This window comes from Poecilia latipinna, unplaced genomic scaffold, assembly GCF_001443285.1.
Source record: "Poecilia latipinna isolate Pla-1442-1.1 unplaced genomic scaffold, P_latipinna-1.0 Scaffold320, whole genome shotgun sequence".
Taxonomy (NCBI): domain Eukaryota; kingdom Metazoa; phylum Chordata; class Actinopteri; order Cyprinodontiformes; family Poeciliidae; genus Poecilia; species Poecilia latipinna.
Genome location: NW_015112936.1, coordinates 322,254 through 337,830, shown reverse-complemented (window position 1 = coordinate 337,830; position 15,577 = coordinate 322,254). Strand labels below are relative to the sequence as shown.

The window sequence follows — 15,577 nt, the reverse complement described above, 5'->3', positions numbered from 1 at the left end:
AAATATGGATCTTTCAATATCACTGGGAATCAACAGAAAATGGAGTAGGGGCTGTCTCATTATTGTTGTGAAAAAAGAGAAACATTACTGCAATCTGAAACAGATTGAGGGCCTTAATTGTGCACTACATTTGATGTCTCAATATTGGCTGAAAATGCTGTCTGACATTCTATGTAATCAGTTTCATAAACATATCTTGAGCAGGGACATAGCACCCTCATCTCAGAAAATGTTTCACTAAAGGATGTAGGTCTTAAAATGATCCTTTCTTTGAACCCCCCCCACCCCAAAAAAAAACTCCCAATAGAAATTAAGGTATACAATTAAAATACACAAGGACAGACCACTGTGTTAGCTTGAAAAGGTTTACATGACATTTAGACCTTTTGACATTTTAATGGCAAATCCACACTTAAGTGTATTACTAAGATTTTATGGAAGAGACAAACACAAAGTTTTCCATAATTGTAAAAATGTTGCTTGATTTTAACACAAATTTGAGAAATGTGGAGTTATGTATTCAAACCTTATATGTGTACCTTTTCGTCAAAACCATTTAAAATGTATGCTTTCAAAGTTATTGAATAGAGCTCACCTTTGTTCCAAAGCAGTAGATGAAAACATGACTAATTTGAAAGTTTTTCTTTTTTCCTATTTTTGAGACATTTTAAAAGTTCCCTCAATAATCTTATGACAGTCCAGCAACAAAATCAAAAAATTGGATGGAAACTTGGTTAGTGATCATTGTGGTGTAATATGTGATAAGGTAAAACAACTTGGGAAGCATAAAAACTCTTGGACGGCACTATGGGTAGATGAAGAGAAACAGGAAAGGAAACAGGTAAATGCTAAGAGATCATTCTTACCCAACACGATGACCACAGTTTTGAGCAGAGACATCATTGTATCTCGGTTGCGCCGTGGCCCAGAGCTGTGCCGCGACATCCTCATGGTCCTCTGTCGCACATAGACAAAAATGTGGGCGTAAAGCGTCACCATCACGACAAACGTCACCAGGTTAAACACCGCCCAGAAGATCAAGTAGGAGTTGCTGTAAAGCGGTGCCATATTGGAGCAACTTTGCAGGGCGCAGATACAGTTCCAGCCCAAACTGGGGATCGCCCCCATCAATATGGACAGAGTCCAGATTATAACGATCACCACCACTACACGTCGGTTGCTCATACGCGTATGTAGCTGCATGCGGAAGACAGTGATGTGACGCTCTATGGCGATGGCCAGCAGGTTGGCCACTGAAGCTGTAAGACTGGTGTCGATCAAGCCTTGACGCAACAACCACGTTGAAACACTGAGCCACCTTGTGTTTGGTCCTGTGTTGAACATTAAGTACAAGTAAGCCAGTCCAGCAAAAAAGTCAGCAGCCGCTAGGTTGGCCATCAGGTAGTAGATTGGGAAGTGGAATCTCCTGTTGACGTAGATGGCGACCATTACCAGAAGGTTGGCGAGCATGATGAAGATGCACACAGTGACGCCCAGCCCCATCACCAGCCTGCTCACGGTGTTCCAGGTGGTAGCCAGGTCCTTTCCACTGCGGTTGTAGAAGAAGGCAATGGTCTCGTTGTAGTAGCACTGCCCTTCGTCCATGGTGGTGGCGATCGTTGCTGAAAGGATAAAAAAAAAAAAGAGGTTCATTGAGATTTGATTAAAATAGGTAGTGCTTTTACGTTTCAACATTTGAAATCTTCAAAAAGAGAAAAGTTTTCATTCACTTTAGTACGAAGCAAAATTTCATTTTTTGTGTTTTACTTAGCAATAAATACATATTGTCTTCATCAAGCAAGTCAAGTTTTGTCACATTGGGAATCCCCTGGAGGAGCTGGCCCAAATGCCTGGGCAGAGGGAAGTCTGGGTCTCCCTGCTCAGGCTGCGACCCAACCCCAGATAAGTGGATGACAATGAATCTACTAGTATCTAGATAATGGCGAATGATAGGTGGGCTAAGTTCATTGCAGATTTTTGGCATCTTGGAAAAATAGTTGAGTGACACGCCTTGATTTAGCATAAATCCGGAGTAGTTAGTCACAGACGTTGATGATGATGATTAGTTTGAGCAGGGCTATCTAAATAATACTAGAAACCAGTCTCCTATTAGTGACAAAGTAATTGAGCATCTCAATTTCTGAGTCCGTACTAGTCTGATACAAATTTACCAGAATAATCTTGTGAATCTCCCTTTATCCCATTAATTTCAGTCCATGTTTATCATATGGTTAAAAAGTGCATTCAGACTAAATATTTTAAATCAAGTAAAGCTGTCAAAATGTCTCCGTTTTCCACTGAGTAACCTTCTATCCTTTCTTAAACTATGATTTTGTCTCTTTTCAGGAAGAGACATTCCTTCTTCATTAGGTACAGTTTTATGTATATATTGGTAAGCAAGACCTTAAGAATGAAAAAAAAAAATCATTCTGGCATTACATTCAGTTTATTTGCTTGCTGTTTATGTGAGCGAATGTGTGTGTGTGCGTGTGTGTGTGATACCCTGACTGCTTCACATGTGGAAAACAGCTACCATTAAGTCAGAAGCAGTAGCTTTATAAGAGCAAGGCGTCTGAAATGATTGTCTAAGACAAAACGGCTGCTGTCTGAAAGTCAAAGTTTACAGCGACGCTGCACAGGACTGGTGTGTTTTTGTGCATGCATGCATCCCCACTATGTGTGACAAGCCATAAATTTGTGGCTACGTGCGTGTGTGTGTGTGTTTGAACTGTGTCAATAAACATTTGTGTAAAATTGAGCTAGAAATGTTTTTTCTCATCAAAGACTGTGAGCATCTAGTCTTGTAAGATGCTTCTCAGGACCCCAAGGAAGCTAAGCAGAACCAGGAGCCTACTGCTTAGTGTCAGCTCACGCACGTAAACAAACACAGCACGCAGAAACGTGTGTGTGGTGGTGTAATGAGCTCCAGTCCTACACAGACGTAGGCTGCTCTCTCTCACACACCCCAGACCGGAACCAAGACCTCAGGGCTGGAAGAGGGTTGGTTTACTTGTGTGTAAATTACACAGACAAAGAGCGCAGCAGCGAGGACGGCATTGCAAAAAATGAAGGGGAATAGAAAAGCAAGATAAGAAGATTAGATTTAAAGGTTTTTGGTTCAAAGGCCAGTGTTTGTATTTAAACATAAGTTTCCTTTTGTTGGATATGAAAATCTACAAAGGCTGCATTGCTTGCTGTTGTAAAACGAAAACATGTAAAGCATTACAAAAACAACAGGGAACACAAGCTGAAGTGTGCCGATAATTATCCTTAACCTTAGGTGCAAATGTCATTTGTAGGAAATGTTTTGAAGGGGAATTGTCACATAGTTCAGAAAAGTGACTTTAATCCACAATAGAGGTCACGACCTCCTCCTCAGGGGTCAGTGCTACATGAACAAAATCTGATACAGTTTGAAATCAGTGCTGCATGAGCTATAAACTTCCTCAGCATATTGACATTGTGGAAAAAATGCTTACTCTGCTGAACTGTAACAAGGGTTTCGGCACTCAAGTGCCCCAATGGTAGTATGAAGGAAGTCCAAGTAAGTCAAATACAGAGCTTTGCAGGTGCAGTACAGGTCTCATATTTCCTGGCGCTGGCTTATATGAAACATCTGCAGATGCATTTGATTAGGAAGTCAGCGTAGTACTATATAATTTATATGGTACATTCAGATATATGCAAACGTGTTGGAATTCCACCTATCAGTCATCTGTAGCTGTTATCTCCATAGGTCACAAGGCGAGAGAGGAACCTTCAGAGTATGGGAATTGGTTTTACTGTATAAATGATTGGATTTTTTTGTTTGTTTGTTTGTTTTGTTTTACCATTTTAACATGTCTTATTGCAAAATAATAAATATTTATTCTATAATATATTGTTTTTATATTACATTATTTTTTCAACAGTGATGCGCCATTCTTTCAAAATATGTAGATCAAATACTTATGTTGACAGATTCTCCCACTGATTTTTACAACTTCTCTAGAGAAACAAAGGGCCTCTTGAGTGCATCTTTAAATAGCTTGTCCTTAGCTGTTTAGGAAGTTGTGTTCATGCTACACTACACTGAGGTTAAATTATTACGATGTGGGTTATATTTTTGCCATATCATGATGCACAATATATATCACAATGTTCTTAAATGAGCTCCAATGTTATTTTAAACTAGACTCCTTGCAGCATGTCATCCACGCAAGTTCCCGCCATTTCCCTGCTAGACTTAAATGTAAGCTGATATAAAAAGGGATGCAGTGCTTTGCTATGAACTGTCTACACTATGTCTACACTATGAGATAACAAGGTGAGAAATAAGATTTAACTAAGAAAAGAATAGCGAGGGAGAAGGAAGTAGGTCAGTTATGCTTGACTTTGACTAACTTAACAGGTGTGTTGTGGAATAAGGTGTGTTTTGGTTCAGCTTAAAAATAAAAAAGGTGACCTACACACAAACTGACAAGAGCATCATTAAAGCAGGTGCTTGAATTAGCTAATCAACCACAGCTGTGTTAGTGTGGCTAATAGCAGCGGTGGCTAATCTACCACAGCGTTTAATAATCGCAAAATACACATCAAGTCTACAAGCATAAAACTGTAACAACTGAATGTTCTGTTCTGAGTGTTTTTGGTGCTGAATCCTGATACATAAAGTTACGTTGTTAGTTGCTATGGTAACGTGTCTACGTGTAAAGTCGACACGGAGAGTGAGAGAAAGAGTGGTTTTGAGTTATTTTTCCCATTGCATATCATTAATTGAATCATACCTACGTCTCCAGGTTCCACTGTAACGGAATCGTTCTACCCCAGCAGTGCGGGAACGACATGTAAAAGAATATCTGAACCTGGGCGGTGAAATAAATTTGTGGTAATAGTTTCATGTTTCGCAAGTTACCTCATTTTTTTCGACATCTTCCATATAAAATCTAAACCACTGCCAAATTATTGATCCAGCGCTGTTTCTTTTCGGAGCTAAGTTGATTCTTCTTCAGCTAACGTCTCATTCACGGATCGCCTCAAACTCTCGCTGTAACCATGGTTACAACATGCATGTTGGTTGTTTTCTCTGCGCAACGTGATTGGTAGAAAATTTTCAGGTTGGAAAAAGGGAGGAAGTAGTGATGCATTCATAGGGTGTTTGATAAACCACACTGACAGTGAATTTGACGGCGAAAGTTTATTATTTGAACGACAATTCATACTCAATGGTTGTGATATAGCCATTTTAACTACTGTAAATTGAAAACATCGCGATACATTGAGTGTACTCGATACATCGCCCAGCCCCACTCTTGAGCCGTTTCCAGGAAGCCTGGCAGCACTGAAAATTCATTTAGTTTTTGTCTTTTCTCAGGTTAGTACTTGCTAATACAGTAATACAGATTTTTTTCCACATGCATTTCTAGAGATTCTAGAGATATAGGGAACAAGCTCCATAGTCTCAATATTCACTTTCTCTTAATAGGGATATATTGTGTACATAAACAGAGATGAACAAAAATACAGATTTAGATGTAGCTGAAGCTACTGCACATAATATCAAAAACCTCCAAACTCTTAATTTATCTAAGTATGATTTACAATATGTAGATTAATGAATCTTTCTCCTATCTATGTTCTTTAATTTTGTCTCTTTGTAGAGACTGTAGTAATCTTTATTAAATCATGTATTTTCATACAAGGAATTTTTTAACCTGCAAGTAATTTTGAGCTTTTCAAACAACCGTTATATCTTGATGAAGCAGCATCAGCAATTAGAAGACGGCACAACCAGCATCTGAATGATATGAGCAACGGCTACCCACTATAAATCCAGAAGATGGGAGCCTCAGTGACAACTACCAGAGCAGATAAAAGCTAATCTATTCTGCTTGTCTTGTGTGGTGTAAGGCCACTAAACATCTGGGAGGAGTCAGGGAGGTATTAGACGTTTGATACAGGTCAAAAGCCAGCAGTACAAAGTGGATGAAGTGTCAGTGGCCTTTTGGTGCACATTCCCGACACTTTCATCAGCCTCTTGGAGCCTGCAAAAGCAGATCATGTCATTGTGTTTGTGTCCAACAGCTGGGGAGTGTGTCTTGTAAAAGAGAGAGTGATTGTGCAAGACACGGGACATAGCAAGAAAGGGGATTTTGGGTTTCTCCAACTTTCTCCGACCTGGGTGTGTGCATGTACATGTTTTAAAAAAATGAAAACATGAGAGACATATTTAGGTGTAACCTGACAGGTTTTCTTGTGGAAATGAAAGAAGGAATTTTGTAGAAGTGAGAGAATCAGTGTTATTAGATAGACGACAACGTTGTATTGTGTGTACACACTTCATACTTGTTAGTGAGGTCTACTAATCTCTGGCTAGATGGGGAGAAAAGGGGTAAGTGTGTTTTGTGTGTGGAAGTGTGTCCAGCGGGCTATGAAAGGACCACCCTGGAATCCATATGAGTGAGGTCATTACTCAAGCACTGACAGCAAGGCTGCATCTGAACATTAAGGACAATTCACACTCACACACACGTCACACAAATTCAAAGCTGTTTCACAGTGTGAATTTTTATGCTTGTGCTATTCTAAAGGCTGCGTATGAAAGAGGAAACCAAAATGTTGTTTACGTGGTACTTCACATTAGCTGTTTGTAATCATTATCCACTGTTGTTCTTGTGGATGTTTCTGATTTGCAGAATACACATGGCACTGCATTAAAACATAAAACAAAATATACATGATCTACTTTCATCTCATTCAAAAAATAAATGTAACAATTATCTATCTGGCTGAAATAGAATATCATACTGAGGATGTCAGTTATGGTCTGTCAAGTTTTTATTGTAAAGTAAAAGCAAATATTTATTGGTAAGACACAAAAAAGACAAAACTGCCAACAATACATGTGACCAAAAAGGCATTATGTGGCGTTTATTAAGCATTTTTACATGATATAGAATTGGTGGCATAGTAAGAAACCATGTTAGAATTATTTTCTGGTTTTACTGACGCATATTTGCATTTTTATGAATTTTGTAAAAATGCTGGATTTTATTGGGTTTTAAACACCAGTAAATTGTTACTCAAGTACATGGCATTAATCTAAAATTCACACATCACCAGTGTCATAATGTCTAGATTTTGACAATGAAACCCCTCATGTTTATCATTAGTTATTATTAATGTTTTATTACTTTAGCTTAGCTTGTTGTTTCAGTTTGTGTTGAAACAGACACTGTCTTAGGAACCATATTGAGATGACTATCAAACTCGTTCAACAGGTAAGAAGTATGACATTGTTTTATTATCCCTATTGCCCCGGTATAATGTCTACTGATGTTCTATATTATGCTGACAATCTATAAGGAAAGATCAAATAAGCTAATCAAGCATTTCTAGTGTTTCTATTCAGACTTAGTTTGGATATAGCAGCAGGTGATGAAGGGGGAACAACGTGCTAGCTGGTGTTTCAGACACTCCTGAAATAGTTTTGGCATTTCAATAACCTTTTAATCTTAGACTTAGACCTCTTGATATCTTAACTTTTAGAAGCCTTGGGTCACAAAGTGCTCTTACAGATAAGCTGGTGATGATTCATTTCAATACTATGCCAAGGATAAAATTATTACACAAGTGCAACTTGCAAATTAAAGAAGTCAGTAGTCATGTTTCTTAATATTTTTTTATTCACACCACTTCTATAGCTCATTTGTAGAGCTCTAAACTGTTCTGAAGATATGTTTAGATTTGCAATTAGCTATATTTTGGAACAAGTAAAACATATTCCAAATTAATGCACATGGGAGCTATCTAAAATACCTTCAATTCAAAACACCTAACTGCTTAGTGTAGACAAGCTGCTCACAGAAATATTAGTTTTTACACAAAAAGTAGTTAGAATCATCAATTCTTATATTTGCTGCTTTTTCGCAGTACAATCTGTGCAACATCCAAGCATGTTATACGTACTTGGAAATTGGGAGCCATGCTGTAAAATTCAACATACAAAAAGTTATAGCCGTTCTATAACGCATGTAAAAACAATAAAAACAAAACAACAGGAACTTCATCCACAGTCAGTTGGTAATAAGTCTCCAACTAAGTCTGCAGCTATGCTGTTTAAAACCAACTCCATAGAAATGTCTGAGACTATGCCTCTCAAAACAACTTCAGAAAATATAAAGAATTATGAATTCTTCTACTCATAAGAAAATATCATTTTAAGCTTTATGTCTTTTTCCTGTGACAAGAAGCTTAATTCATCTAAAATGGGTAAACACAACTTCTGATTATGTGGACGGTTGTTTGGACGCTTGGAGAAAAAAAATAGGTCTAGACTTTATTAAATAACAAAAATAAGTCATATTAATTATAAAGTAAGGGGGGAAAAAACTCCTTCCTCTTTTAAAGTCTGTTGAGAATAAAAATTATGATGGCAAATAAGTAAATAAGATGTCCGGATGGCTAGAGGGGAAAACAAACAAAACAAAACAAAAAACCCAAACCAAATAAGGTCACAATGAGCTCCAAAAAACAGCCTGGAAATGACAACATTTCAGACTCAATGCTTTAAAGCTACAGCTATAACCACAAGTTAACATGTATGAATAGCTGCAACAATTTTTTCCAAAATATTGGATCTTGATCGTGATCAAAGCATTTTGAATTATTGGTATTGGGTTATGTCTCTATATCTCTGTTGTTGCCCTGCTACTATATAACCTTTACCTCAGTCATACCATAAAAGTTGTAAAACATCTTAATAAATCTGAATATTATTGAAATTTTAATTTATTTCACTGTTTTGAGAGAATATTATCACAACACATATGTATCATATTAGTGTGACCTATTTGGTCACACTAAAGAAGCCATATGTTTTTAGAAACTCAGGTGAGGCGCTTAAATTTTATTGTACGGCCTGTCAAGCATGGTGATGGGAGTATCATGCTGTGGGGCTGTTTTACTGCCAGGGATACTGGTTCATTTGTCAATGGATGGCATAATTAACTACCATCTAGTGATGGTAGTTGATGGTAGGTAAAACAGACACATTTTTGTAACTGAGGGCATCCCAACAAGACAAATAGATCAAAACCGGTTTTGAAATTGTTAAGGAAAGAACTGATTATTACTGGACTGATTATGTAGTTGAGACTGATAAAAGTTGAATTTGTGCCTGCTGAAATTATTACTGATTTTTTTTTTTTTTTTTAAACAGTAGTGGCACTGTATGTTATAATTTAAGCCCATCAGTATAAATGTGAACAGCTTAATTTTTTTACACCAGATTTTAGTTTTTGAAATGAACTCAAGATGTTTCAAACATCATAGCTCATATGCATAATTTAAGGAGAAAAATGATGTTAACAGCTCTAAACATGTATGTAAACCATTTATGGACAAGCAATTTCATTTGACATTATTTTAACCTGGTACAGTAATGGCAACCTGACTGCGGTAAGTGAGGTAAAAGTGAACATTTATTTTTCCTCTGTCTTCTGTTTTCATCTCTTTTCAAGTGTCTTTTCATGTGTCTCCTTCATGGCCTATAAAATCTCATGTCATTTCACTCCTACAGTTTTCACTGCTCTTCTACACGTCTCCCCCGACATCTCCCCCTCTCTTCCTGCCTTTTGCCAGCAGTCCACACAATGTGCCCATTGTTCCCTCGGTCGTTCCCCAGAAAGCAAAGAAAAAAGGATGTCTGCAAGCACATAACTCACAAACGCTCACATAGACGCTTTCATTCTACAACTTTCTCTTTAACAACATGCACCCAACCATCTCACACCAGCATACACTGTCAGACACTTGGAGAGCACCGAAAAGCCCGGGACAAGGAATGGATAGAGAGTTGGCGCAGAGTCATGTAGCGGCTGCTGATTCACTGCATGTCTGTGGATGATATCTTGCAAACACTTGAGTATTTCCATACAGAAAGCCTGAAACTGTCATTAAATTTGACTACTTCAAATGGAACACAAAGTGACTTATTGTTGGGAAAAGGCTAGATCTATTTTAAGCACTATTGGTTTGTGAGTGGTGATGGAGCCAAAGCCACAAATAATTACCATTATGAAGTGACAAGACCTGTTTTGTAGCTCTGAAAAATTAGGTCCTGTTTGATCATGCGGAATCTCACTGCAGGCCATTAAATCAGAATATTGTCACCCTTCAAAAACAGTAGCTCATTGGGAGCATTCCTGGGACGCATTCTGGCAAGATAAAATGTTACTCCCAAAGGAAGAGGAGTTACCTTGTAGCTGCACATAGATGAGGTTTGTTAGATTCAGTGTAGCATTGGTTTGTCCAAGGTCACAGAGAGAGTGAGTTACTTAAAATTAATAATAATAATAATAATAATAATAATAATTCCTTTTAAAAAGGCATAGCAGTTTCATTTGGGTCATATATTCTCTCAAATATCATCACTTAGGAAAGTGATAATAAACCTTGCATTTTGTTGGTTATTATCAGCCGCGTGTTTCAGGCCCATCTGTTTCAAATGTTTGTGTCAAGCAGGCTTTAAGGCTGAAAGGCAGCCAGCGAGGGGAAAACGAACTTATTCCCTGAAAAAGATCTCCAGTTTGGTTGAATATTGTGACATTTATGCAGCGTTTGACTGACAATGGTGACAAACAGCAATATAAGCGTCCCCTCATGTGTTAACCCCATTGCGGCTATTTCCAAAATCTGTTTTTTCCCCCCATTTACCTCACATAAATACCAGCAGTGAGTTAGATGCAGTACTAATATTAGTCACAATGACCTAATTTTTCCAAATATGCATGAAAGAATCAAATGACACTCTAGGTATGTTTTTGATGAGGGAATAACATTATTACATAGTCCTACTAGAGGACAAAATTTTAAACTTTTCTGTGTTGTGGGAAAACCATATAATCTACACAACAGGGAAAATGGCAAATGCCAATAAATGCCAAATAATAATATCTAGTGACCTCATCAATCAATATTGTTTATTGAAGATTTTCTCTGTCATTGGTTAATGTGTACTTGTTTGCTTTTGCCTTATATTTTAAACACTATTTCATATTAAATTATGGACAAAGTACAAAAAGTGCTTACATTTGACTCTTGAGCTAGCTCTGTTTGGTCAGCTCGCATGAAAAAAAATTATCATTCATCACTATGGAAAAACCCTAAAAGCAGGGAACTGAGAAATGAAACACATGAAACACCTTGCAGAAATGCACATGTTCACTGGGAATTTTTCAGAAGAACCCTTTGCCAGCCACATGATACATAAGCAGAACAATGCAGGACTTTTTTTTTAGCACACTATACACTAAATCACAACACCTGTGCAGGCAGTTTAAGCAACACAAAGGTGTGTAAATGCAATTTTCTCCAACCAGTTTGACCAAGAATTTCAGGTCATTTCAGCTACTAGGTTACAACCGCAACTCTTCTAATAAACAGCTTTTGCCATATGTGTCATGTTCAACCTCAGTTTATTGTAGGGTGTGCTCAGCCATCTTGTATTGAAATCACACTCTTTGACACAGATTCCACAGATTACATCACATGGGCCTGGATGCAATAAAGCATTGCATCAGTGATCTATCCCACAAAATGTTTGACTCAGAAGTATTCATATTCATCACTCATGTAATGCTCCAGCTTTTCAGAAGTACTACTGCTTTTCAGCAAGTAAAAAAAGTGAAGGAGACCATAAGTGTCTGCAATAGGGCTGAGATTCAAAAGGTTAAGTTTGGTAAGGCTGGCTTACAAGAGGAATTTTTATGTAAAAGAGAAACATAGTATTTCATGATAAGAATTGATAAGTGTGTCTAACATTCCTAAATGTTAGACAAAAAGCTACTTACTATTTTCAATTGCGCAACATTTAACTCAAGAGACAAGACAATACACAATGTTAAGTTCACAAGACTTGAAAACATTCTAGGAATATCTTAGAGTCAACTAAACAAGCCTGATTTTCACAGAGTAAAGGCTTGACAAATCATAACCTGAATCTAATTAAAGTACTATATTCCAATCTATTTCTGTCTATATATGATAATACTTATCTAATTTCAAGGTAGTCAAATTGCCAAAAAATAAGAAGAATTCTCCCTTTTGTGTTTTCACAAACAGAATAAAGTAGTCATAATCTCAAACTGTGTGATTTTGGAATCTGGGTCTGTCAAAACATGTGACTGTGTAGGTAGGCAGCTAGCAAACAGCTAATAAAAGGTCTCTTTACACAAGGATTCCTTTTCTTAGCTGAATATCTTTTATAAATGGACTTTTGAACCTGAAATACAACAGGGGAAACATATTTTACTGTCTAGCTAACATACACATCTTAATACAACACTCAAAGTATTGTTGCAACCGAAACATAGTGTATAGAAAAATACATCACTAGCTGATACACATACCTTAATGGTACACTCAAAAAATTACGTACACATACTCTACATTTTATCAACCAAAGAAAAAATAACAACACATGCCTAAGTGTCTTCCAAACACAAATACTTACAAAGACAACAGTTCTCCATGGTACAAAGCTTATGAAGTACAGTTTGTGTTAATGAGCTGTTCACTTCCCCTGACTGTCTAATTTCCTGTTGACAATGTTAAAAGAGAAATGTGTTAAAGATAGTTTGTTTGCTAAGAGCGCTCACACAATGATGTCTCTGCAACTACAGTATAACAAAAGATTGTTTGCAACACAGTTGTCACATTCTGATCAAATTTCAATCTCCCAAAATTTTACCCATTCTTAGCATGAATTTATTCATAAAATTTACCTATTATAAACTTAACTACCAGGATATTTATAATCTATAATCTCATTTACAGCATTTGACTGAATGACATCATGTGGTCCACTATAAAATTACTTACAGTGTAAAATTACTTCACATGACAAAGACACAAAATGACACAATTCACAAGACTGTGGTTGCTATGTTGCAGCTCTTTCTTGTTTACCTGCATAAACCATCCTACAAAACAAGGTTTGATAAGCTATCAATGTGTTTTTGCACAGTCAGGATCTTTCTTTGAGCACCAATGCAGCAGAACAATAACCCTCTAAAAAACAAGTTGTTTTCACAAACATGCTCAAGCATGAAGGGGCAGCAGGGAAGTCAGTATCTCGCGGATGCACACTTCAACACATGGAAGACAAAACCATCAACATTCCAAATTGTAGATGGTCAGCTTCCTGTGCCAAGGCAACCGTTGGGATTTAAACTTTTTGGATGTCAGATATTTTGTTTTGTTTTGTTTAAAGATGAAAGAATCTGATAAAATATGCCCTTATTTACACAGCTCCCTAACTCAAAATTGCTCAAATACAGAAGCAAAAAAACAGAATAATGACCACACAATAATCTAATACATATTTGTGATTTTGCTGTACTGAAAGACAGTTTCCTTTTGACAAATTCTGGTTCCTATTTTTTCTCTCTCTCATGACTGACATCAGCTGCATTTTGTGATTTGAATCCTTCAGATAAAATCAAAACAACTTGAAGACGTAGAAATTGGAATAAGAGAAGGTAATGGATGGCTATCGGAGAAATAATGGGTGATTTTGAGGTTTGTATGTCAAACCACAAGAGCACAAGACTTGAGGCATTGAACTAAGCAGCTGATTCGTTCCAGTGCTTGCCAACATCACGCCACAACAATTGTGCTCTTAATGCAGTGCAATATAGTCATTTTGTCTGCATGAAATGTACTTGTTCACTATTTGCGATTTCTGTCTTCAAGATGTGAATTTGTGTACCTGTGACCAAATGTTTAACTGTTGCGACGTCTATTTATATGTTTACAAGGGTAGACCAATTCCTCCATCTTCTAGAATACTAATGCCTACATAGGAATTTATGTAATGTTAAATTTAGGTGCAATAGAGTTTGGCAGCAAAGACTCAGTTAACATCAGGTGTTTAGCTTTGAAATGATGCAAAAGACAACTAAGGACTGATGTCACATAATGTATGCGTACATGCAGGCAGGACATATTCAGAACAATTTGGTATTTGCAATTGCAGCCAGGCAAAAAGCAGAAAATGTAAGGAAATGGCTATACACTGTAAGAGCAGACAAAATGTAAACAACAGCACACAAAAAGAATATAAACATTACACAAAGCAATCATTACCAAAGGCAATAAAAACATACATACAGTCAACCAAACAGACCAAGAAACAGTGGGCTAGCAGTCTGAACAACCATGTTTGTCCATGAAAAGTTTCATAATGTTCCAGAAGGTCTTACTAACCAGCTAAGGAAGGAATATAGAGTGCAGTAGCAAGTTTCGAAGAGAGCTAAAAGCTAAAACCCAAATGGCAGAGTGTTCAAGGAGGTTGTGTTTTCAGAGTGTTTACATGCTGCTTTGTACATGTCACCACCATAATCTAAAAATGGAGAGGATGGTCATTTGAATAAATGTTTTGGTTTTTACTAGAAGAAGTGGAAAAGGCGTAGCTTCCATAGAGAAAGTTAAATTTTTAGTTTGATCTTGATTTAACCTTTATTTTATAATTTGTCAGTCTGCTCTGAAATGGACAGAAGGGTGTATAACCCAGCAATCTAGCACAGAGGAATCCCGTCATGAATGGAGACACTTGGGAGTTTTGAGTCATTCTCACCAAACCACATGACTTCACCTGTAGATACACTTTGGAGATACTAAGCTGAAGTTGTTCAACACCTACAGCTGGTGAATGAGCAGTAGAGTAGAGAACTCTGTCAGCAGCATAGAGATAAATGAATGAAATCAGTATAGAATTTATTTTATCATTAGTGTATGTATTTAATTGTAGATGGAAAACACTTTTTATAGTCTACTAAAACTAAACTGAAGTTATTCAACAATATCAGTATCTGTCAATTTTGCTGTATTGTAAATGTCAGTATTCCAATGAGAATATGCATGTGGAAGTGAAACTATCTGGCATGCCTTAAATGGATTTCACTTGCAAAGGAAGCATTTTCCCTGAGTCATCCCCCTGCTCTTGAGGGAAATCTAATTTTGCAACACTAGCTCACAAATGGCACTCTTACCTGCATGAGCGCTGAAGTAATCTGGACCTCTGGCATAAGAATGGGTGGAATGCAAGTCTTTAGACAAGGGGGAGGAAAGATCAAGCTCTTCAGCAATCGCAACACAGATGTTTCAAGGACCCTTTTGCTTGACGAATGTCAGGGCTCATGTAGGGAAACATAAAGCAGTTGTCTGCAGGGGAGATATCGCATCTTTGCAACAGGAGTTTTGCTTAGCCTCGGTAAGAAGGTCAAAAGTCAGAAGCATCAACTTCACTCTTCGAATTTTGTTTTCCTTTTAAAGCCTCGTGCAAGTTGCAGAATGACTCCCAGATGAGCATGCATTTGTAATCCTTTCAGGTCTTCCGATGAGAATGTTAAGGACTCGCTGCCTGTATTGCTCAATAGCAAATCAGGAAACCAATGAGCTGCTGAGTAGTATTTGGACCCTATGTGCATTGGCCATTTAATGTTTTTTTTTTTTTTTTTTTTTTTTTTTTTTTTTGGGTAAAAAAATTAAAAAATAAAATAAAGAAAAAAAAAAAAAAAATCAAAAAACAAAATAA

The 15,577-nt window shown here is 37.1% G+C and overlaps 1 protein-coding gene across 1 annotated transcript in view; it reads right to left on the bottom strand.

The window, feature by feature from the left end:
- lpar1 (lysophosphatidic acid receptor 1) overlaps positions 1-15,577 on the bottom strand; it is a 39,109-nt gene that overhangs the window by 16,189 nt on the left and 7,343 nt on the right. The window contains exon 2 of the mRNA XM_015035003.1: positions 867-1,622. Within this exon, the coding sequence (XP_014890489.1) occupies positions 867-1,605 (739 nt within the window). The 5' untranslated portion in view covers positions 1,606-1,622. The remainder of the gene's footprint in view (positions 1-866; positions 1,623-15,577) is intronic.